Genomic DNA, 24564 nt, shown 5'->3' on the forward strand with positions numbered 1-24564 from the left:
AGCATAAACTGGTTGAATTCCTGTTGATAAGTTTTATAGTACCGTAGTGGTTTTGGTGTTCTAATTTGTTCTGTATTTCATTTTATTACATGATTTGTTACTCAGTTTATCTTTTATTTTCATGAAACTTTGGATTGGGGCATCTGCTTAATTGGTCCAATGTGTCCCAATTAACTGGAATCCCCTGTATTTATTTGAATTTTCTGCAGCATTTAATAGTAACATCCTTGTTTCCTCGAGGGGTTACCACTCCATTGTAACAGGATTTGCCAAACATTTGACATGTGGTATTTAAGATAATTTCTTGTGGGCACCCAGCCTTGTCGGCCTACCCCACTTTAATGGCCATCCCCAGGTAATGAACTGGCAGATCATAAATTGATTTTGTTCATTATTTGGAAAGCACATTCTGACAACCATACCTCCACAGTATTGTAATGAGTGGCGTCTAAAGCAAAGCCGCACTAATGAGCATGAGCACTTACTGAAGGATATCAGTGGTGAATAAGTTACTGGAGTGGTAAATCAAGATTTTTGAAGAGGTAACCAGGAAGATAGACAAGCGTGGGGTGGTGGGTGTTTTCCAGATGGATTTTTAGCGAGACCTTTGACAAGGTGCTGCATAGCAAGCAAGTCCAGAAGGTTATGTCACATTGGATCCAGGGAGAGATGACTAAATGGGTTTGGTTATGTTGGCTCGATGGTAGGAGGCAGAAGTGATGGTTGAAGGCGGTTAGAGGTGTTGGTGCTGGGAACTTTGTTCATAATTTATATAAAAGATTAGGATTGTAAGACGTAGCGGAATTAGGCCATTTGGCCCATTGAGCCTGGTCCAGCATTTGATCACGTCTGATTTATTTTCCTTCTCAACCCCACTCTCCTGTCTTCTCTCCACAACTTTTGATGTCCTTACTAATCAAGAACCTTTCAACCTCTGCTTTAAATATACCCGATGACTTGGTCTCAACAGTTGTCTGTGGCAATGAATTCCACGGATTCATTATCCTCTGGCTAAAGAAATTCCTCCTCAGCTTTGTACTAAATGAGCGTCCCTCGATCCTGAGGGCATACCCTCTGCTCCAGGACTCCTTCACTAAAGGAAACATCCTCTCCTCATCTGTTCTATCTAGGCCTTTCAATTTCCAATAGGTTTTAATGAAATCCCCCCTCATTCTTCTAAACTGCAGTGAGTACAGGCCCAGAGCTGTCAAATGCTCCTCATACCTTTTGAGTAATGGAATCAGGTGAAGCAGTTGGTTACTTTGTTTATAAGTGTGAGCTGAGTGGAACATTTATTGGGCTGTCTGGACTGAACTTGGTTAAGAGTGTTTGTGGTAAGAATGCATAGATGAGTTGACTGCTGTGCCGTGCTAACCAAAATTAATTATACTGTCACCTTCACAGGAAAAAGCAGCCTCAAAAACAGTGATGTGACTGAGAGATTACTCAAAGGAAATCCAGTTTACCACAAAGATTAAGTTGCATCTGTTGTAAATTGCTTTTCATTGGATTTGTAGACTGGAGTATAAAGCTAAAATACTCAATAAAATTGGTCAAAACAAAGTATGTTAGAAATGTTTTCACTGTTGTAGTGAAGGTCTCACTGGTAAAATCAGCATTTGTAGCCATTCTGTACATATCCTTCATGAAGGTGAGTTGCTTTGAACTGCTACTCCTTTTGCTGAAGGAACTCGTGGAGCTGTTAGTGAGGGAGTCCTACAGTTTGGATCTGTTGACAGCCAAGGGCTGATAACTTATTTCTGAGTTGTGACTTCTATAAAACTTTTATAGTTGTACCGTGGAGAACATTCTGACAGGCTGCATCACTGTCTGGTATGGAGGGGCTACTGCACAGGACCGAAAGAAGCTGCAGAAGGCTGTAAATCTAGTCAGCTCCATCTTGGGTACTAGCCTACAAAGTACCCAGGACATCTTCAGTAAGCAGTGTCTCAGAAAGGCAGCATCTGTTATTAAGGACCTCCAGCACCCAGGGCATGCCCTTTTCTCACTGTTACCATCAGTTAGGAGGTACAGAAACCTGAAGGCACACACTCAGCGATTCAGGAACAGCTTCTCCCCCTCTGCCATCCGATTCCTAAATGGACATTGAACCCATGAACACTACCTCATTTTTTTTTTAATATACAGTATTTCTGTTTTTGCATGTTTTTTAATCTATTCAATATACATAAGTGATTTGTTTACTTTTTTCTCTCTGCTAGATTGTATTGTATTGAACTGCTGCTGCTAAGTTAATAATAAATCTGATTCTGATAACTGTTCTGGAAGGGAACATGAAAGAGGTTGTGGTCCCAGTTTGGCCCGAATACAACTGATGGTGGTCCAGACAAGTGAAGGATGCCAGGTTTTCTGAAGCAGATTGGTTTTTGGACCCATCTGATAGGAGCGCTGACAATGAAAGTTAAAACAAATTAGTGCTGCCTTCAAATTCTGGGTTACTGATGGGGTTATTTGCAGTGGTTGGGATTTGGTCCCTGGATTACAGGGTTAGATAACATACCTCATCACTTTGCAATGCCTTCAGTGGAAGAACTTCCTGTACTTGCTGTCGTTGTCCTTCCCTTTGATTGAGGTCATGGCTTTAGGAAGTGTCCCCTGTGTGTTTTCTGGACAGCTTGTAGAGATATCAGGGTAGGCACTGAATGCTTCACATGGTGCACGGACACCAGTCAAATGGCTGATTTGTCCTGAATGGTGTTGAGCTGCTGGTGTTTGAGCTACATTCATTCAGTCACATGCTTCAGCATGTGAAAATCTCCCCCCCGCCCCGGGTGCCTTATAGGTGGTGGAAAGGCTTTGGGATGTAAAGTAACATTTGCTGTGGGATACGTAAGCTGAGCTCTTTGTGAGTTTAGTATTTATCATACTGAAAATTAAAGCAAGTTGGTGCTGTCTACAAATTCTGAGCTGGGTTATTTTCTGTGGTAGGTTTTGATCTCTGGATTACAGGCAGATAACATTCCTCATCACCTTGAGCTACCTTCACTGGAAGGACATTCCTGTCCTTGTCCCTCTGTGTGGTTTTGGGAGGTGTTGTCTGAGTAGTCAATGCATTTTCTGGACAGCTAGCCCAATGGTAAGGAACAAATTGCCAGTCAAGTGGCTGCTTTGTCCTGGATGGGGTTGAGCTGCTGGTGGTGTTTGGGCTACATTCATTCAGTCTCATATTCCAGCACACCCCTTACTTGTGCCTTTATAGGTGGTGGAAAGATTTTGGGGGTTTAAGGAAATGCTTACTGCAGGATGTGCAGGCTGAGTTGATCTTGAGCACAATCTTTACCTGACTGAACCAGCTGAATTTCTGACACAATCAAAGTTGGCCTTACTCCAGTTTAAAATCTTATCCCAAGACCCAGACCTATCCTTTTCTCTAACCAACATGAAACTAATGGTATTATGATAACTAGATGCAAAGTGTTCCCCTACACCAGGGGTCCCCAACCTTTTTTGCACCGCGGACCGGTTTAATATTGACAATATTCTTGCAGACCGGCTGACTGGGGGTGTGGGGGTGTCCAAGTAGGGTTAAACTCACCTCAACATGTCTTTTACAGTTACGGTTGCCAACTTTCTCACTCCTAAATGAGGGACAAAACTAGCAGTCAAATCACGGGACACTTTACCCCGGAAAAGACTACCATGACCATGAAGCCTTGCGCGGGCACCTGTGTGTGCATGTGATGTGTGCATGCGCATACGTGCTGAATTTTTTCCCACTAATCAGTTTTGCCTTCATCTTCCCGACTATACTGTACATATTATTTCTACCTTATATAGGCTGTGTATTTATCGTATCATTCCTGCTATAACTATATGTTAGTGTTCTTTATTTTCGGTTTTATGTGTTATTTGGTATGATTTGTTAGGTTATTTTTTGGGTCTGGGAACGCTCAAAAATCTTCCCATATAAATTAATGGTAATTGCTTCTTCGCTTCACGCCATTTCGGCACGAAAGGTTTCATAGGAACGGTCTACCTTAGCAGGGGAAATACGGGACCAACCAATTTAGCCCAATATACGGGAAGTCCTGGCAAATATGGGACAGTTGGCAACCCTATGTTCAAGTTCAACAGTGCGTGACAGGGAATGAGGAAAGGTGCAGCTGAACTCTTATCGTTTCCTTGCGGCCCGGTAGCACATGCTTTGCTGCCCGGTACCAGTCCGCGGCCCGGTGGTTGGGGACCGCTGCCCTACACAAACGTCTTGTTACCTGCCTTGGCTCATTCCTTAATAGGAGTTTTAGTATCACACACTCTCCTGTTGGGATTTCTATGTACTGATTAAGTAAACTTTCCTGAATGCATGAACAAACTCTTTCCTATCCAGCCCTTTTACAGTGTGGGAGTCCTAGTTGTGTTTCTTGCAACAGTCTGTGATCTCTCTACAAATTTACTTCTTTAAATCCCATGGACTGTCGGGTGGTCTATAATGTAATCCCATTAACGTGGTCATACCTTTCTTATTCCTCACCTATGAAGCCACACTAGATGGTCTGTCTTGACATTTCCCTGACTAGTAATGCCACTCCTTCCCCTTTAATCACTTTTGCTCTGTCATGTCTAAAACAATGGAACCCTGGACATTGAGATGCCAGTCCAGCCATTCCTGCAACTAAATCTCACTAATGGCTAATAGTTCAATAGGCATCCATTAGTCTCATGAGACCATGGATTTGCGCCTTGGAAGGTTTCCAGGGCGCAGGCCTGGGCAAGGTTGTATGGAAGACCGGCAGTTGCCCATGCTGCAAGTCTCCCCTCTCCACGACACCGATGTTGTCCAAGGGAAGGGCACTAGGACGGATACAGTGTCGTCGCAGAGCAATGTGTGGTTAAGTGCCTTGCTCAAGGGCACAACACGCTGCCTCAGCTGAGGGTCGAATTAGCGACCTTCAGATCACTAGACGAGCGCCTTAACTACTTGGCCACGTGCCAACACAATGGCTACAACGTAATAATTCCACGTGTTGATCCATGCCCGAAGCTCATTTTGTGTATGAGAAAGTGACAATGCCATTTGCTTTTTCAAAGCTATCACTGGCTCTTCCTTTACTAGTTTTCCCTTGCAGCAAGTAAATTATGTGCTCATTGTTGATCCTCTGAGTTAATTGTTCATTATAAGACATGGCGAAAAGATGTTCGATATCTCACCGAACTCCCTGAACTTGCTTTGCAGTAACTCATTATCCGTCCTATTCATGTCATTGGTACCAATGTGGCCACAACCTCTGGCTGCTCACCCTCCCACTTAAGAATGCTGTGTTCTTGATCTGAGATGTCCCTGACCCTTTCATCCGAGAGGCAACAACCTTCCGGAAATCTCGTACTCATCCATAGAACCTCCTTTCTGTTCCCCGAACCAACATATCCTCTATGACTACAGCTTGCCTCTTCCCCTTTCCTTTCTGAGTCATAGAGTCAGATTCAGTGCTAGGGATGTGACTGCTGTGGCTTCACTCTGCTAGGTATTTTCCCAACAGTATCCAAATTGGTATACCTGTTGCTGCGGGGAATGGCCACAGGTGTACCCTGCGCTGGCTGCCTACTCCTGTTCCCCCTTTTCCCCCTCCTTATAGTCACCCACTTACCTGACACCATTGTGTAACTATCTGTAAATCCTGTCTATCAGACCCTCAGCCTCCCGAATGATCTGGATTTTTTCCAGTTCCAGTTCCAGCTCCAACACCTTAACACGATCTGTTAAGCTGCAGCTGGATGCACTTCTTGCGTTGTAGTCACCAGAGACACTGGAGGTCTCCCTGCTTTCCCGTATCCTGCAAGGTGAGCATTCCACTGTCCTGCCTGGCAACTCCTCTGCTCTAAATATGCAATAAGAAATAAAGAATAAATGATGACAAATCTACCTACAGCCTAGGCAACACACATCAAAGTTGCTGGTGAACGCAGCAGACCAGGCAGCATCTCTAGGAAGAGGTACAGTCGATGTTTCAGGCCGAGACCCTTCGTCAGGACTAACTGAAGGAAGAGCTAGTAAGAGATTTGAAAGTGGGAGGGGGAGATCCAAAATGATAGGAGAAGACAGGAGGGGGAGGGATGGAGCCAAGAGCTGGACAGGTGATAGGCAAAAGGGATATGAGAGGATCATGGGACAGGAGGCTCAGGGAGAAGGAAAAGGGGGAGGGGAGGAAAAACCCAGAGGATGGGCAAGGGATATAGTGAGAGGGACGGAGAAAAAGGAGAGAGAGAGAAAGATTGTGTGTATTTAAATAAATAACGGATGGGGTACGGGGGGAGGTGGGGCATTAGCAGAAGTTAGAGAAGTCAGTGTTCATGCCATCAGGTTGGAGGCTAACCCAGATGGAATATAAGGTGTTGTTCCTCCAACCTGAGTGTGGCTTCATCTTTACAGTAGAGGAGGCCGTGGATAGACATGTCAGAATGGGAATGGGATGTGGAATTAAAATGTGTGGCCACTGGGAGATTCTGCTTTCTCTGGCGGACAGAGTGTAGGTGTCAGCAAAGCGGTCTCCCAGTCTGCGTCTGGTCTCGCTAATATATATATAGAAGACCACATCGGGAGCACCGGCCGGAGTATATTGCCCCAGCCGACTCACAGGTGAAGTGTCGCCTCACCTGGAAGGACTGTCTGGGGCCCTGAATGGTGGTAAGGGAGGAAGTGTAAGGGCATGTGTAGCGCTTGTTCTGCTTACAAGGATAAGTGCCAGGAGGGAGATCAGTGGGGAGGGATGGGGGGGATGAATGGACAAGGGAGTCGCGTAGGGAGCGATCCCTGCTGAAAGTGGGGGGGGGTGGGAAAATGTGCTTAGTGGTGGGATCATAGCCTAGGCTCTTCTTGCAAAAGCATTGATGAACCAAATCCTCAACTCCCAATTCAACACTGGCCCACTCAGGCAATGGCCACTCCACTTAAATCCAACTATTTTTATTGCCAAGTACCTAATTATGCACAATCTACTATCTCCCCGGGACTGTGATGAGCTATCTTAAATTATTGCAAACAACCTGGAGAAGGTGCTACCTCTGATTGAAGCAGTGGCTCCAAAGGTCTGGTGATAGTTGAAGTCAGAGTGGTGTGCTGTGGGGAAATTGCAAATAACAGTGTTCCCATGTGCCTGCTGACGCCACCCTCGGTTGAAGTTGGTAGTTTGGAAGAAGCCCTCTGAGTGATCAAATGCATTTTGCAGATGGTGCACAATATCAATGCAGTAAGATGTACTTTAGTCTGACATCAATCAAATGGTCTGTTCTGTCTGAATTGGTTTCTACTGTAGGGTTTGGTTATGATAATGCCATTAAAAGTCAAAGGTAGGTGGTTAGATTGGAAACTTTAGTCATGCCTTTGACCTTCAGGACTGCCTACTTTGCCAAAATATCCACCCCTCTCCAAGATCCGTGCAAGCCCAGCTCTGCAGTTGAGCTTTAGAGTTGCTTGATGTGTTGAGTGTTCTGAAATGTTCTGATTTTCATTCCTTTATCTTCATTGATTTTTCATTCAGCATTAAAACTATTAATATTTTTGGGGAACTTTTAGAATAATTTCATTTTTGTTAAAAATGTTAATGCAGTGCAGCTTGAAAGCAGTAATCTGCAACAGACCAGGGGTCAAGCCTTCGTTGAAATGCTACACCAGGTACTTTGAGGAATGCCACAATACAGTGGATCAATTCACACTTCCCGGCCGTTTTCACCTTCAGTCACAACGTGCCACTTACAATCAGTCCACGGTAGTGAAACAAAATCTTCATTACCTCTTCCAGTCGTCCTGCTTAAGTGATTAGTTTACCCCCACCCCCCACACCATCAGTCCAGCTAATCAATCTAACTTATTTCAGGCCATCACAGTCGTTGTTGGGTGGCTTTTCAAAGCACACACTCCTTTATCTGGAGCTCCTTACACGGAAGAGTGCTATTGCATGTTCATTGTGTGCTGAACTTGTAGACCTCCTGGGCTTGAAGTATTCCAGTTGTGTTGAATCAAATTTCCTATAAAAAGTACAGAATTAATTTAATGCTCTGTTGATCCTGGCTGAGGCTCTAACAAATCTCTTCAGATGTACTGTGGAGAACATTCTAACTGGTTGCATCACTAATATTGATGGGCCACTGCGCAGGATGGGGAAAAAGCTGCAGTGGGTTGCAAACTCAGCAGGCTCCATCGTGGGCACGAGCCTTCCCACCTTCGAGGACATCTTCAAAAGGCAATGCCCTATAAAGGCAGCATCTGTCATTCAGGACCCCCACCATCCGGGGCATGCCCTCTTCTCACCACCACCAGGAATGAGGTACAGGAGCCTAAAGACACATCCTCAGTGATTGCGGGCAGTTTCTCCCCCTCCACTGTCAGTTTTCTGAATAGACATTGAGCTAATACTTGAAAACTACCTCATTATTTTTGCTCTCACTTTGCACTACTTATTTAGATTCTACTTTTCATTTGAATTTACAGTATTTTATGTATTGCACTGTATTGCCGCAAAACAACAAATTTCACGCAGTTTGTCAGTGATATTTAAACCTGATTCTGAGCAAGGACCGGAACCCGTTGCAATCTGCCTAACACTGGAGCAGGTTCCATGGCAGACACAATCTCACTGGACATTAGCAGTACACATGTCAAACTACTGTTTATCTCTTTGCTGCCTGGCTTTTAATATAATCTCCTTGCTAATAATCATTAGGCTTGTAAACATGGGGCTCTGCCTCCGATATAGTGTTCACAGATTTGTACCGGCAGGAGGAAATTGAGGATTCAGTTATTGTTTTTATTTAGAGATACAATGCGGAACAGACTCTTTGAAGCTTACAGTAAATTTATTATCAAAGTATGTATATGTCACCTTGTACAGGTGTCCCCTGCTTTTTGAACGTTCGCTTCACAAAACCTCACCGTTACGAAAGACCTGTTTTCGCTAACAGGAGGTGTTTTCACTGTTACAAAAAAAATCCGTGCGTGATAAAAGGCAGCGCGCCATAAAATTCAGCGCGCGCCCCGAGCAGCCGCTCTCCCCCGGACTCAGAACTGCATTCTTGCCGGCATTGCTTAAACATGTGCCTGTGAGCAGCTGTTTGCAAGATGAGTTCTAAGGTGTCAGAAAAGCCTGAAAGAGCTCATAAGGGTGTTACACTTAGCGTAAAACTAGACATAATTAAGCGTTTTGATCGTGGTGAATGAAGTAAGGACAAAGTGAGTTTGGCTTGTGGAAGTTGACGAAGATGATGTTGAAGAGGTTTTGGCATCCCATGACTAAGAACTGATAGATGAAAAGCTGATGCAATTGGAAGAGGAAAGGATAACAATCGAAACCGAATGCAGTAGCGAACTGAAGTGAAGAAATTGCGTGAGATTTTTGCTGCAGTGATAAGTACGACTTTAATTTTGAAAGGGTACGTAGGTTTAGGGGATATTTGCCGGATGGTTTGAGTACTTACAAAGAACTGTATGATAGAAAAATGCGCGAGGCTCATTAGTCAAGCAAGCCTTTCACGTCAGCCACAGCAGACGACGAACCTCGACCTTCGACATCGAGGCGGGCAGTCATAGGAGAAGATGAGCTGCCTGCCCTAATGGAAACAGACGACGACGAGATGACATCCCGGTGTCCCACCACACCAACTCCCAGGCCACGGACAGATACCGATTCGTGGAGAATGCAGCGGTAGCCGAGAGGCACACAGCATATCTTTAAGAAAAAAGCCGAAATAAAACATGCTAATTAATTAGGTGCCGCCCGACACGTACTGTAATTGGCCCAGATCAGAGGCGATGCAATCGGCAATCGATTGCTGTGTGCCTCCCAGCTACTGCTGCATGCTTCGCGGATCGGTATTAGTTCGCTGCCTGGAGGTTGGGGTCCACTGCGCCACCCAAACTCTGACGACTCAGTGTAACACACCATCATCAGTGTGCTTGGCAAGCTGTCTGCCCGATTCCCATAAGTGATACTACACTGTATATACATTATTTCTACTTTATATAGGCTGTGTATTTTTACGTGTTATTTGGTAAGATTTGGCAGCTTCATAGTTTAAAGGTTACTGGAGAGAGTGTTTTGCCAACAGCGCTTGCGTGAGATTTTCTGCCGATGGCGCTTGCACTGTGTTTCTGCCGATGGCGCTTGCGTGAGATTTTCTGCCGATGGCGCTTGCACTGTGTTTCTGCCGATGGCGCTTGCACTGTGTTTCTGCCGAGAGCGCTTGCGTGAGATTTTCGCTACGGACAACAGTGCAGGCAATGATTGTGGAAAAGTATTTCTACTTTGTATAGGCTGTGTATTTATCATATCATTCCTGCTTTTACTATATGTTACTGTTATTTTAGGTTTTATGTGTTATTTGGCATGATTTGGTAGGTTATTTTTGGGTCTGCGAACGCTCACAAAATTTTCCCATATAAATAAATGGTAAACACAAAACGATCTGCAGATGCTGTTGTCAAAGGAACACTCACAATGCGCTGAAGGAACTCAGCAGGTCAGTCAGCATCAGTTGAAGGGTTTCGGCCTGAAATGTCGACTAATCTTTTCAACTGATGCTGACTGACCTGCTAAATAAATGGTAATTGCTTCTTCGCTTTATGACATTCCGGCTTACAAACCGTTTCATAGGAACGCTCTACCATCGGATGGCGGGGGAAACCTGTACTAAGATTTATCTTCTTATGGACATCCATAGTAAATAGAAAGAAACATGATAGAATCAATGAAAAACCACACAGTGAAGACATACAAACAACCAATGTACAAAAAAAACTCCACCATTAAACTGCACAAATACAAAGAGAAGAAAAAAAACAAAGTAATAGTAAATAAGCCATAAATATTGAGAACATGAGATGAGACCTTGCAAGTGAGTCTGTAGATTGTGGGATCAGTGTTGGGGCGAGTGATGTTATCCCCTCTGGTTCAAGAGCCTGATGGTTGAGGAATGATAATGTTCCTGAACCTGGTGGTGTAGTCCTTGAGGTTCCTGTACCACCTTCCTGATGGAGGCCCAATGGTCCTCACTGCCCAGCAACCCACCTATTTAACACTAGGCTAATCACAACGGCATTTACAATAATCAATTAACTTACTAACCGGTCCGTCTTTGGACTGTGGGAGGAAATCAGAGCACCCCGAGGAAGCCCACATAGTCTGGTAGGGAGAAGGTACAACTTTCTTACAGTGCTGGAATTGGACTCTGCAATGCCCTGAGTTGTAATAGTGTCGCACGAACCACTGCACTACTGTGGCATTCCAGTTGTAAAGGGAGGTACAGAGGCCGAAGTTTAGAAGCCTAATGATCAATACTGAGGGGAAGATATTGAACACCTGTCAGGTACCCCGTGACGGGTTAAAGAAATGGAAAACACCTTGGAGTTTGGTATTGCTGTTAACTAATGCTATTTATTAGTAACTACGCAATACAGTAATATAAATTCAGGTAAATCAAACAGGTTAGCAATGAATGTGTGTGTGTGTGTATATATAGATAAACCAAGCTTCTTCAAGCCTTGGGGATAAATGGATACAGTCTTACAATGATGGATAAAGGGAATCAGTTAAGTTCATGGTATTCAGTTGAGTAGTGATGGAGAGAGAGAGGTGTTGTGGTTGTCCGAGTAAGCCGATGCCGTCGATCTTTCCCGTTGTCCTCCGAAACTTCCAAGTTAGCCAAACTTGACCAACTTTAGAGCACCGTCTTCAAGTGACCAACCCAAGCAAAGGTTAGACACACTAGTGGACTCCACAGGGTCGCTCTTTCAGGCACTAATTATCACAGATCGATCCCTCACAATCGATCCTCAGTCCCACACTCATGGGCACCTAAAAAGGATAGTGGTAACTTCACCACACCTTAGTGCGTCTGTGTGTCCTGTGAAACAAGCAATTACGCTGGTTTAAATACTGTTGTGCTGAACACCAGCGGTCCATCAAGTAGCTCCTCCCTTCTCTCTCTGTAGGAACTCAGAAGCTGGCAGTTTCCTTGCAGAAATTCCAAACAAACTGTGAGCAGTCTTTGCCCCTTTCTCTTAATAACAAGTTGTTTGTGCTGTACACCTCTCAGCGATGCCTCCACCAGCTGCACACACTCTCTCTTTTTAAAAGCACAGTTCATAAGGGATAATTCAGGATCCCGTCACACACCGAGCTGCAAATTGATAAACAGTATCTTGATATATATTTTATTTTCTACATGCTTTAACACAGAGTGGAGAACCAGTGAGATTGTCTCCTCCTCACCAACAATTAACACTGGTGCACCTGGGATGCACACTTAGCCCACTGCTCTAATCTCTTATTATGACTACCTCTTCCCTCATGTTCAGTCAGGGCCCCAAACAGTCCTTCCAGGTGTAACACTTCACCTGCAAATCTGCTGGGGTCGTCTATTGAGTCTAGTGCTTCCTCTATATTAGTGAGAACCGTCGCAAATTGGGGGTTCGCTTTGTTGAGCACCTCCACTCCATCTGCCAAAAGCAGAACTTCTCGTTGGCCAAACATTTCAATTCCGACTTCTATTCTGCCATATCAGTCCACAGCCACGATGAGACCACCCTCAGGGTGGAGGAGCAACACTTTGTATTCCGTCTGGGCAGCCTCCAACCTGATATCATGAATATCGATTTCTCCTTTTTGTTTTTAAAAGAAAAATCCCTCTCCCGCCCACTAATGTTCTTGACTTTATCTCTTCTCACCTGCCTCACCCTTGGTCCCCTCCTCCTACCCTTTCTCCTCTCCTATCAGATTCCTTCCTCTCCTGCCCTTTACTTTTCCAACCCATCTGGTCTCACCCATCACCTTCCAAGCTATCCTCCTTTCCCCTCTCCGTACCTTTTTATTCTGGCATCTTTCCCCTTTGCTTTTCAGTCCTGAGGAAGGGTCTTAGTCTGAAACGTCAACTGTTTATTCATCTCTGTAGATGCTGCCTGACCTGCTGAAATCTTCAAGCATTTTGTGTGATGCTGAAGTACAGGAGCCTGAAGAAACATTACTTTCCCTCTGCCATCACTACTTCGTTATTTCTATATTTTGTACTAATTATTCTGTAATTGATGCTTATTTTGTCTCTGCCCTGCCCTGCTGCCACAAAACAGGAAATTTCACCCCAGTAGTAATAGACCTGATTCTTATCCTTTGTAGGTAACTTTGTACTAAAGACTGGGCTTGTGCATCACTTTGAGTACAATACTACCCGGAAGTGTTCAGAACAAAAGACTATCCAAAGCAGCATCAGTTTCCTATGTGGGAAGACCCTGGTGAGTATGTCATTTTCTTTGCCATCAGCTATACACTATCTGCTGTATAGTAACTTAAAATGAGTCAGTTTTTAAGCAGGAAGTTGCCAGTGACTCGAGCTTGAGGGTTTTAAAAGATGATGAGAGTTGTCACATTTTGTAGCTGTTCTGACAGAATCCTTCCTTAAAAATAACTATAGTATCAAATTGATGAAAGCAAATCATAAGCATGAGATACTGCAGATGTTGGAAATCCAAATTAACACATGCAAAATGCTGGAGAGTCAATGTTTTGGGCTGAGACCCTTTCAGTCCTGATGAAGGGCTCTGGCCTTCATTTAATTGTTCCTCTCTGTAGATGCTGCCTGACCTGCTGAGTTCCTCCATCATTTTGAGTGTGTTTTAATTAAAGTACTTTTTTTAATTGAAATGTGCTAGCTTGCTTTCCCCGTTACTTCAGATGATTAGTTTGCCTGCTCATTATCCAAGTGATCTGTAGACATTGCTGCTGCCTTGAGCTCATTTTCTTTAGCGAGCAGCATCTTTAGATATTTAATGACTTCCCTGAATTCTTTGAGAAACCAGGCAAGCTCTGTTACTTCACTACTGTTGCCATGATGGTGATTCTCAGATAGCCATTGGGTAAAGGGTTCTCTAGGATTTTGAATCTGTGACCCTGGCAATGATTTGTGTGTCAGGATGGTGTATAAACTGGAGGGCGATTGCAGGTGAGAGAAACTGAGGGTCAGGAGGGTGCTGTTCAGGGCTACTGTGACCTGCACAGTGTTAAGCTGCTTAGTATTCCTGGAGTTGCACTCAACAAGGGAAGTGGAGAGTCAAAGGTTCTGCTGCCTTTGGGTGGGTATAAAGATGGAAAGTCCTCAGTGTAACATGGTAGGTTGGTCACTGTTTAAAGACCCAACTCGTGTCTGCTTTTGTTGCCAGTCTGTATGTAGTTTTTGGCCAGCAGTGACATTTTTTTGAAAAGCTGGAAATTAGAACTAAAAACTGAAGATGCACAACATTCAGTATCTGTGGACAGAAACAACTCGTGTTTCAGGTTGAACCTTCGTCAAGGCAAAGATTGTGTTTTTCTTCCCACAGACACTGCATGGCCTGTTGAGTATTTCTGGCATCTTCTGCATTTATTTCAGCCTGCTGTGGTGTCAATTCCAGCGTCCTTTGTAAGTTCCTGTATGTGCGTGGGTTTCCTCCGGGTGCTCTGGTTTCCTCCCACAGTCCAAAGGTTGGTAGGTTAATTGGTCATTGTTAATTGTCCTGTGATTAGGCTAGGGTTAAATAGGTGGATTGTTGGACAGTGCTGCTCACTGGGTCACAAGGGTCTGTTCTGCACCGTATCTCTAAATCAATAATTTAATAAATTTAATGTTGCTGGTTGTGCACTTGGCCATTCAATCGCCTGTACTCTTTCGAGGGCAACTGGAATTCACCAAAGCCCAAGAGTTGCCCAGACCTTTACTCACAAAGATATAGGTGCTTCATTAGCCGATAATATGAAAAAAATTTAAATTCCAAACTGTTACATCTATTAGTGGCAGGCATTCTGTTGTGCTTTATGAGAGATGAAGGAAATTTTCCATTTTCATCCATTGTTTGAAAACAATAATCTCTTACATAGCAGTGAAGTTAAGAAAATTTAGATAAACGATTATCTTTATTTTGGTTTCTCCTTTATAACTTGAGTATATGATAAATTTTCTAGCTTTTGTTTTCAGCAGGCATTATGAAATATAAAGGGAGGATTGTGTTAGCAATAATTTCAGTCAGGGTAATTTTTCAACATAATAGATCCACTTGTAATGGCTTGGAATCATTTGATTCAATTGGTAGTGGATCCATTATACAAGATGAGAAGATTAGGTATTAGCTTTATTTGTCACATGTATATTGAAACCTACAGTGATGTGCTTGATTGCATCAAATCAAATGAGTGGGGATTGTGTTGGGCAGCCTGCAAGTGTTGCTGTGCTTCCAGCGCCAATGTAGCATGCCCACAACTTATTAACCCCAACCGTATATCTTTGGAATGTGGGAGGAAACCAGAGCACCCAGAGGAAACCCACATGATCACGGGGAAATGTGCAAACTCCTTATAGACAGCAGTCGGAATCAAATCCCCATTGGTGATCGCTGCCGCTGTAAAACAATAGCAGTAACCACTACACTACTGTGCTGCCCTGCACAATTTTCTGCACATCATCCCTTGCAAAGGATATTGAATTGATTTGTTCAGGGAAGATGGAAGCTACCATCTTGGTTCAGTTCAGAGGGCTGAGTTTGCACTGTAGAGCTTTGGCAGAACATGAGTCCTCCCAATACCAAGCTACTGTTGGAAAAGTGGAATTTGCTAAATTAGCATGAAGCAAATGATTTGATCTTGAAATAGCCACTTAATTATTTGTTATTTTGATGATGCCCAAGAGTTTAGCAGAAGAGAACGGAGATGAGTAAGTTCTTTAACCAGAGAGTGGTGAATCTGTGGAATTCTTTTGTGGAGGCCAAGTCTGTGTATATTTAAGGCAGAGTTTGGGAGATGCTTGATTGGTCAGGGCATGAAGGTGTATGGGAGAAAAAGCAGGAGATTGGGGCTGAGAGCAATGAAATGGCAGAGCAGATTTGGTGGGCCAAATGGTCTAATTCTGCTCCTATATCTTGTAGTCTTATGGAATGGGTAATAACTAGGTGGAGGAAGGACCTTAATTCCCTAGGGACAAGGGCTTTTGCGATGGAATGAAAGAGGTGATAAATGTAAGAACTCGAGGCAGAAGTAGGTTTGCTGGATACTCTACTATCCAGCTGATGGTGGAGAGGTGGAGATGTGTCCCTACCAAAGGAGGTGTAAGGCATTCCTTCCCTCCGCAAGCCTGGAGGTCACCCTTGGATAAGATGCTTCGTTCTCTTCCCTCCCCCACAGCGATCAACTTCACACGAAGTCATGGGAGCAGGTGGTGCACATCATAAATCGTGGTCATGTGACCTCTGACTGCAGGTAGACAATCTCTGAAGAGTGTTGGTAATGGCTGGGGTCACCTGTCTTGTAAAGACACCGCCCAGAAGAAGGCAATGGCAACCCACTTGTGTAGGAAAAATTTGCCAAGACCAGTCATGGTCAAAGACCATGACCATCCATGTTATACAGCAAGGCATGTAATGTTAATGATGACTACGGGGAGAAATGAAATGGTTAGAGTGGATAGGTTCTCGATCGGCACAGACTCGGAGGTGGGGGGGGGGTGGGGCGTGGTGATGTTGTATCTATGCTGTTTGACACATCCCTGAGAGAGTATATGACCTTTGTCGAGCTTTCCCATTGTATGTGCCAGTAGTGGTAGAGGCAGATACAGTAGAGTTTACAAGGCTCTAGGGAAAAAGAATCTGCAGACTATTGAGGGGTATAGATCATGTGTAGACAGGAGGAATTGGGTCTCATTAACTTAATAAGGTTGGCACAACATGGTCTGCTAAAGGGTCTGTTTCTGTGCCATACTGTCCTGTGTTCTATGTTGGAGGGAGTTTTAAAAAGGCAAATTTCTTTCCCAAAGTTTCTTTTGTAGGGTATTAAGTCTACAACTATTACCTTTTTATGATGGCATCAATTTATATTTTAGTTTCTAAATAAAGAGCAGCTGGGTTATATAAATGTTCTGTCAGTTAGGAAAATTGTAATTTTTTTTAATGTATTGTTTCATTGAAACAGGGCACCCCTGAATTTGTGACAACTTCTGAATGTGTGCACTACTTTGAATGGAAGACTTTTGTGGCTTGTAAGAAGAGCATTTTCAACCCCATAAAAGAGGTATGTCCAGCTGCTCTGCATTGGTCATTCATTAATGAATGTTACGAGCTTAAATCTTTAAAGGGCCTACAATGAAGAAAATGGCACATTTTCTGAACAGTCCACAAACACAACCTTGTTTCTTTTTTGCACTAATGCAAATACCCAACAAAGTCCTAATGCAGGGTTTTGACACATAACATTGACAGTACCTTTCCCCTCACAGATGCTGCTTGACCTGCTAAATTCCTCCACCATGTTGTTGCCCGAATTAATCATGTGTACTTTAATCTGAACAGTAACATTATTTAAGTGTTTAACTTGTGAAACATATTTGATTTCACACTATAATTGTGACTTGCATTTGGAGAGTGTAAAAAGTGGGAAAATGTTTTGAAAGGGGTTTAAAACACCTTCAAAAGGAAGTTGTGTAGATGTTGGTATGTATCTTAATTTTAACTTGTTAACATTTTCTGAACCATTTCCTATGTCTGTCAATTCTGTAGCTGAAAAATAGCCCTGATTATTAGACCCAAGGATGGAGTAATGAAGGGTGTTTGTTGGCCCAAAACGTCGACTGTTTATTCCTCTCCATAGATGCTGCCTGACCTACTGAGTTCCTCTAGTATTTTGTGTGTTGCTCTGGATTTCCAGCATCTGCAGAATCTCCTATGTGTACCAGTGTCCCTCAAGACCTGCTGACTTTCTTTAAAATCAGTCCTGCAGTCAGAGGTTTCTTTCCCTTGGGTGCTAATCTAATTATTCTTAGCCTCTGCTGCCACCACTTTCCTCACAGTGAGTGTTCTGTTCAGATTCAGAATGTGTGGAATCCAGCACCGTGAGAACTTCCTTTCTGTTCTGTCAAATGGTCGCACTGTTCTTTTAGCTGTTAAGGCCAGCATAAAAGTGATGATTTTAAAAAATTCTCACTCTTCAGGATTATCCAACCAGCTTACTTCACCATTGATCAAGCTAAACAATGTCTAAACAAGGGATCCTGCAGATGCTGGAAATCCAAAGTAACACACAGGGAGACATAGTGAGCCGATGTTTGAAGGGTCTCTGTCTGAAACGCGGCTCTTTATTCCTCTCCTGGACAATGTCTTTGTGATCTGGGCTCTGCCCTGGCGTGGCTTAATCCATTGTTAAATTTGTCCTCCCCAGTATCTAACTGGCCTGGGAGGTCTTTGTTCCAGATGGTCATGAGTGCTGTTGTTATTCAAAGCAAATGTGTTTGCATGTCAGAGCATCTGTAGCCACAGCTAACTTTCATGCACTGAAAGCTTTCATGGCTTTGCTTCTTAGCCTTCTGACCTTGAATGTGGAGTACAATATACACTGTATAGTAAAACTTCAAAGCAAATTTATTAAAGTTCACATACTAGGGCTGATTGATAAGTTTGTGGCCTAAGGTAGAAGGAGTCAATTTTAGAAAACCTAGCACATTTATTTTTCCTACATTTATACACTGAGTCCAGCGGTCGTGGAGCATACGGATCCCTTCTTTGTAGAGGTCGGTGTCTTGGATCTCCAGAAAGTGGTCTACAGCAGGGGTGATTGATAAATTCGTAGCCTAAGGTAAAGTTATTAAGTTCAAACAGTCTGCATTTTCACTCAGAGTTGAACTGCACATGTATGTAACAAGAGCGGTATAACTCATCGCCTTCTACCTTAGGCCACGAACCTATCAATCACCCCTGCTATGGACCACCTGGAGGTCCAGGACACTGTTGTTACATGCACGTGCAGTTCAACTCTTTGAGTGATAATGCAGAAAGTTTGAAGTTAATAACTCACCTCCCTCTACCTTCGGCCACAAACTTATCAATCACCCCTGCTGTGGACCACTTCTACAAAGAAGGGATCTGTATGCTCCACGACCGCTGGACTAAGTGTGTACATGTAGGAGGGGGCTATGTTGAAAACTAAATGTGCTAGGTTTTCTAAGATTGACTCCTTCTACCTTAGGCCACAAACTTATCAATCACCCCTTGTATATCACCATATGCAATCCTGAGATTCACTTTCTTGTGGGCATACTCAATAAACCTATAATAGAATAACAACTATAATAGAGTCAGTGAAAGATGGCACCAATTTGTGTTCAATCAGTGTGCAAAAGATAACAAACTGTTCAAATACAAAAATAAATAATAATAAATAAGTAACCAGAAAATATCGAGAACATGAGATGAAGAGTCCTAGAAAATGAGTCCTTAGGTTGTGGGAACATTTCAATGATGAGCTGAGTGAAGTTATCCCCTTGGGTTCAAGAGCTTCTTGGTTGAGGGGAAATGACTGTAAAAACATGTGCCTGGTTGTGTGGGTCCTGAGGCTCTTTTACCTTCTTGGACCACTGGACTATTGCTACACCACCATCAAGAATGCCTACTGTGTTATTTCACGCCCTCACTTCGGGAAGTCTGATCATCTAGCTGTACTTCTACTCCCTGAGTTTAGACAGAGACTGAAGACTGCAGCACCACCAGTGAAGACCAAGAAGGTATTGTCAAGGGAAGCACAGGAGCGCCCACAGGACTGCTTTGAATTGGTGGGCTGGACTGTATTCAGGGATTCATCTTCGAACCTGGATGAGTATGCTGCCATTGTTACCGACTTCATTAAAACCTGTGCTGATGAGTGTGTACCCATAAAGACTTGCTGTACATTCCCAAAGCAAAAGCCGTGGATGAACCAGGAGGTACGTCGTCTGCTGAAGGCTAGATCTGTGGCATTCACGTCTGGCGACCCAGGCCTATACCAGAAAACCAGGTATGATTTGCGGAGGGCTCTTTCAGGGGCGAAGAGACAATTTCAAACGAGGTTGGAGGTCAGATGCAATTCTGACAGGGTCTGCAAGACATTACTTCCTACAAAGCAAAACCCAATAGCATGAATGGCAGCAATACTTCACTACAAGATGAACTTAACGCCTTCTATGCCTGCTTTGAAAGGGAGAACACAACTACAGCTGTGAAGATCCCTTGAGCACTTGATGACCCTGTGATCTCTGTCTCAGAGGCTGATGTTAGGTTGTCTTTAAAGAGAGTGAACTCTCGAAAGGTGTAAGATACTGATGGAGTACCTGGTAAGGCTCTGAAAACCTGTGTCAACCAACTAGCGGGAGTATTCAAGGACATTTTCTACCTCTCACTGCTATGGGCGGAATTTCAAAAAGGCAACAATTATACCAGTGCCTAAGCATGTGGGCTGCTTTAATGACTATCGCCCGGTAGCACTCACATAGTCATAGTCATACTTTATTGATCCTGGGGGAAATTGGTTTTCATTACAGTTGCACCATAAAATAAAATAGTAATAAAACCATAAATAGTTAAATAGTAATATGTAAATTATGCCAGTAAATTATGAAATAAGTCCAGGACCAGCTTATTGGCTCAGGGTGTCTGACCCTCCAAAGGAGGAGTTGTAAAGTTTGATGGCTACAGGCAGGAATGACTTCCTATGATGCTCTGTTGCATCTCGGTGGAATGAGTCTCTGGCTGAATGTACTCCTGTGCCCACCCAGTACATTATGTAGTGGATGGGAGACATTGTCCAAGATGACATGCAACTTGGACAGCATCCTCTTTTTAACAGTGATGAAGCAATTTGAGAGGTTGGCAATGACTAGACTGAACTCCTGCACAAACACCCATGTCAGAATGCTGTTCCTTGACTATAGCTCAGCATTCAATACCGTCACTCCCACAAACTTGATTGAGAAGTTGTAGAACTTGGGCCTCTGTACCTCCTTCTGCAATTGGATCCTCGACTTCCTAACCAGAAGACCACAGTCTATACAGGTTGGTGATAATTTATCTTCCTCGCTGACAATCAATACTCGCGCACCTCAGGGGTGTGTGCTTAGCCCACTGCTCTACTCTCGATATACACGTGACTGTGTGGCTAGGCATAGCTCAAATACTGTCTATAACTTTGCTGATGATACAACCACTGTTGGTAGAATCTCAGGTGGTAACGAGAGGGTGTACAGGAGTGAGATATGCCAACTAGTGGAGTGGTGCCGCAGCAACAACTTGGCACTCAACGTCAGTAAGAGGGAAGAGCTGATTGTGGACTTCAGGAAGGGTAAGATGAAGGAACACAGAGCAATCCTCATAGAGGGATCAGAAGTGAAGAGAGTGAGCAGTTTCAAGTTCTTGGGTGTCAAGATCTCTGAGGATCTAACCTGGTCCCAGCATATCGATGTAGGTATAAAGAAGGCAAGACAGTGGCTAAACTTCATTAGGAGTTTGAAGAGTTTTTTTATGTCAACAAATACACTCAAAAACTTCTATAGTTGTACCATGAAGAGCATTCTTACAGGCTACATCACTGTCGGGTATGGAGAGGTTACTGCACAGGACCGAAAGGAGCTGCAGAAGGTTGTAAATCGAGTCAGCTCCATCTTGGGTACTAACCTACAAAGTACCCAGGACATCTTCAGGGAGCGGTGTCTCAGAAAGGCAGCATCTGTTATTAAGGACCTCCAGCACCCAGGGCATGCCCTTTTCTCACTGTTACCATCAGGTAGGAGGTGCAGAAGCCTGAAGGCACACACCCAGTGATTCAGGAACAGCCAATTCTTGTCAGGTTTCCTAAATGGACATTGAATCTTTAGACACTACCTCACTTTTTTTTTAATATACAGTATTTCTGTTTTTGCATGTTTTTTAATCTGCTTGATATACTTTAATTGATTTACTTAATTTTTATTTTGTTTATTATTATTTTTTCTTTGCTAGATTACGTGTTATATTGAACCGCTGCTAAGTTAATAAATTTGATGTCACATGGCGGTGATAATAAACCTGATTCTGATTCTTCTTGAAGGCAGCAGCAAGAAGAGAGCATGTCCAATGTGGTGCGGGTCCCTGTGATGGGCGCTACTTTCCAGCTGCAACGTTCCATGTAGATGTGCTCAATAGTGGGGAGGGAGGTTTTTACCCGTGATGGACAGGGCTGTATCCACTACTTTTTGTTGGACTTTCCGTTCAAGGGCATTGGTGTTTCCATACCAGGTTAAGATGCAATCAGTTAATATCTGGTTAATTCAAAATGGCACTTTTAAGCAACATTACCAATGAAGCCTGAAATCAAAGTGCCCATGGGAATTCCTTTCAAATTAATGCGAATGTAACGTGATTGCTATATTGGAATGGGGATTGAGGAAGACTTGAATATGATTGGGACAGAAATAAACTCCACTATGCATTTAAAATTTTGAACAAATTCTATACATATCATGCTGAGTCTTTGCAAACTTCTTAGATGTGCTGCAATTCTTACTTTGTAAATGCACCTGCATGCTGGGCCCAGGACAGGTCCTCTGAAATAACACCAAGGAATTTCAAGTTGCTGACCCTTTCCACCTCTGATTCTCCAGTGAAGAATGGCTCATGGACCTCTGCTTTCCTTCTCCTGACGTCAATAATCAGTTCCTTGGTCTTGCTGACGTTGAGGGAGAGGTTGTTGTTATGGCACCACTCAGCCAGATTTTCAGTCTCCCTCCCTAATGCTGATTTGTCACCACCTATTTTTTGGCCTACGACAGTGGTGTCATCAGCATACTTGAATATGGCATTGTGGCTGTGCTTAGCCACACAGTCATAAGTAGAGCCGGGTGCTAAGCACACAGCCTTGCATTGCATCTGTGCTGATGGAGATTTTCGAGGAGAGGTTGCAGTGTAGATAGTGTAATTTCCTTACATGTGGGAACGCAGTTAATGCCTCATTTGACCAGAGCTGTTTCATTCTGTCAGTCACAGTAATGACTTAGTCGCCGCTTACCTTTTCAATAGGAAACCAAGCATTAAAGAGGTAGGAAGGGCTGATTAAATACAGAAGTGATTGCACTCGTGGCTTCTGCCAATTAATACAATGGTGTCTGGCTTTTCTTGAAGTACAGAGATTATAAATTCACCTTTATCTTCTGCTCTGTACTTTGTTTCCACCACAGTAAGTGGAAAGTAACATTTTTACAAGTGTTGCTTTTTTAAAACACAGTAATGGGTATCTGTTTCTCCTAATAATTTCTGTCCAATCATATTCAATTCTTCCTCAATCCCCACTTCAATACAGCAGTCACATTACATTCACATTAATTTGAAAGGATTTCCCATGGGCACTTTGTTTCAGGCAGCACTGGTAATTTCTAATTTTGCTTGAAAGTGTCATTTTGAGTCAAATGGTTATGTTACTTTTAATTTAGTGAACCATTTGCTCACACAAACAGGCAGCAGCATTTTTCATTTGTTTCAGAGTGCCCAAGCTTTAAGATCCCTCCCCCCCCCCTTTTCTTTAGGTGTTAGGTAGATGAGAAGAGTTAAGGGGCTAGAGGGGGGAATAGAAGAAGAGGGGAGGGAGGGGGTTTTTTTTTAATCAGAAGGAGAAATTGATATTCAGGCCATCAGGTTGGAGGCTATCCAGAATATAAGGTGTTGCTCCTCCACCCTGAGAGTGGTCTCATTTTGGCGCGAGGAGGCCGTGGACCAACGTGTCAGAATGGGAATTAAAATGCTTGGCAGCGGGAAGTTGTGCTTTTAGAGGTGCTCGACAAAGCGGTGCCCCGATCTGCAATGGGCCTCACCAATATTGAGGCTGAATGGGGAGCACCGGACACAACAGACGACACTGACAGATTTGCTGGTGAGGTGTTGCTGCACTTCGGACTGTTTGGGGCTATGAATACTCGGTAGGTCTATCCTTTAGCTGCGGTCTCTTTGTATGTGCCTTTTCTGATCAACTCTTACAGATGAAACTTTTGTTTAAAGACATTGCTGAGAGGCTGCACATCAGAAAAATGATATTCTGCAGATGCTGGAAATCCAGAGTAAAACACAAAATGCTGGAGGAGCTCAGCAGGTCAGGCAGCATTTATAGGGAGGAATTTAGAGTTGACATTTCTGGCCAAGACCCTTAATAAAGCTGGGCTTTTCCCTCCCATTGCTTTATTCAGCCAGTACTTGGAATGTAGTTGACCAACTTGTAGCTATGTGTGCTTTAAGTTGTCAGAAATTTAATATTTTCACGATCAAATTCTGATATTTTTAGCATATTCAACATTTTTGAATACTGTAAGCACTCTTGTGTGAATTAAGCAGATTGTTGAGAATGGCCTTGACTTCAGCACTCACTATTGGAATCAAATGCTTGTCATTATTTACGGCTGTTCCAGGATTGATATCACTTGAACACTTGCTGTTTGTTCACTCATGAGACGGGCATTTAAAATTTGCATCAGTGCCTACATTTCAGGTCTGACCTGGAAGGTGTTTTGCAGCAGGTATTTGGGTAATCATGTGCTCTGTTGGAAGAGGACTCCTCAGTATAGTCAATACTAATGAGCCTTTTAACATTTTGGAAATCCCTAGATGTTATGCTTAATTGCATTGACTATTTGCTCCATTTTCCATTTTTTTAAATGTATGTATTCTTTAGGAATGAATACACTTTCGAATTTCCACCCATTGATGAAAGGTTGCAGGGATCAGTGTGTTTAGCAGCTGGATGGAATATTTGTGTGAATCAGTATTTAACTGGCAATTTG

At 43.4% G+C, this 24564-nt stretch overlaps 1 protein-coding gene across 1 annotated transcript in view; it reads left to right on the forward strand.

Moving 5' to 3' along the window:
• The window catches only part of igf2r (insulin-like growth factor 2 receptor), a 223644-nt gene that overhangs the window by 20632 nt on the left and 178448 nt on the right, over positions 1-24564 (forward strand). The window contains exons 3-4 of the mRNA XM_063056606.1: positions 13122-13237; positions 16935-17033. Of these exons, the coding sequence (XP_062912676.1) occupies positions 13122-13237; positions 16935-17033 (215 nt within the window). The remainder of the gene's footprint in view (positions 1-13121; positions 13238-16934; positions 17034-24564) is intronic.

The sequence above is a fragment of the Mobula hypostoma genome, chromosome 8 (genome assembly GCF_963921235.1).
Source record: "Mobula hypostoma chromosome 8, sMobHyp1.1, whole genome shotgun sequence".
In the NCBI taxonomy this organism is placed as follows: domain Eukaryota; kingdom Metazoa; phylum Chordata; class Chondrichthyes; order Myliobatiformes; family Myliobatidae; genus Mobula; species Mobula hypostoma.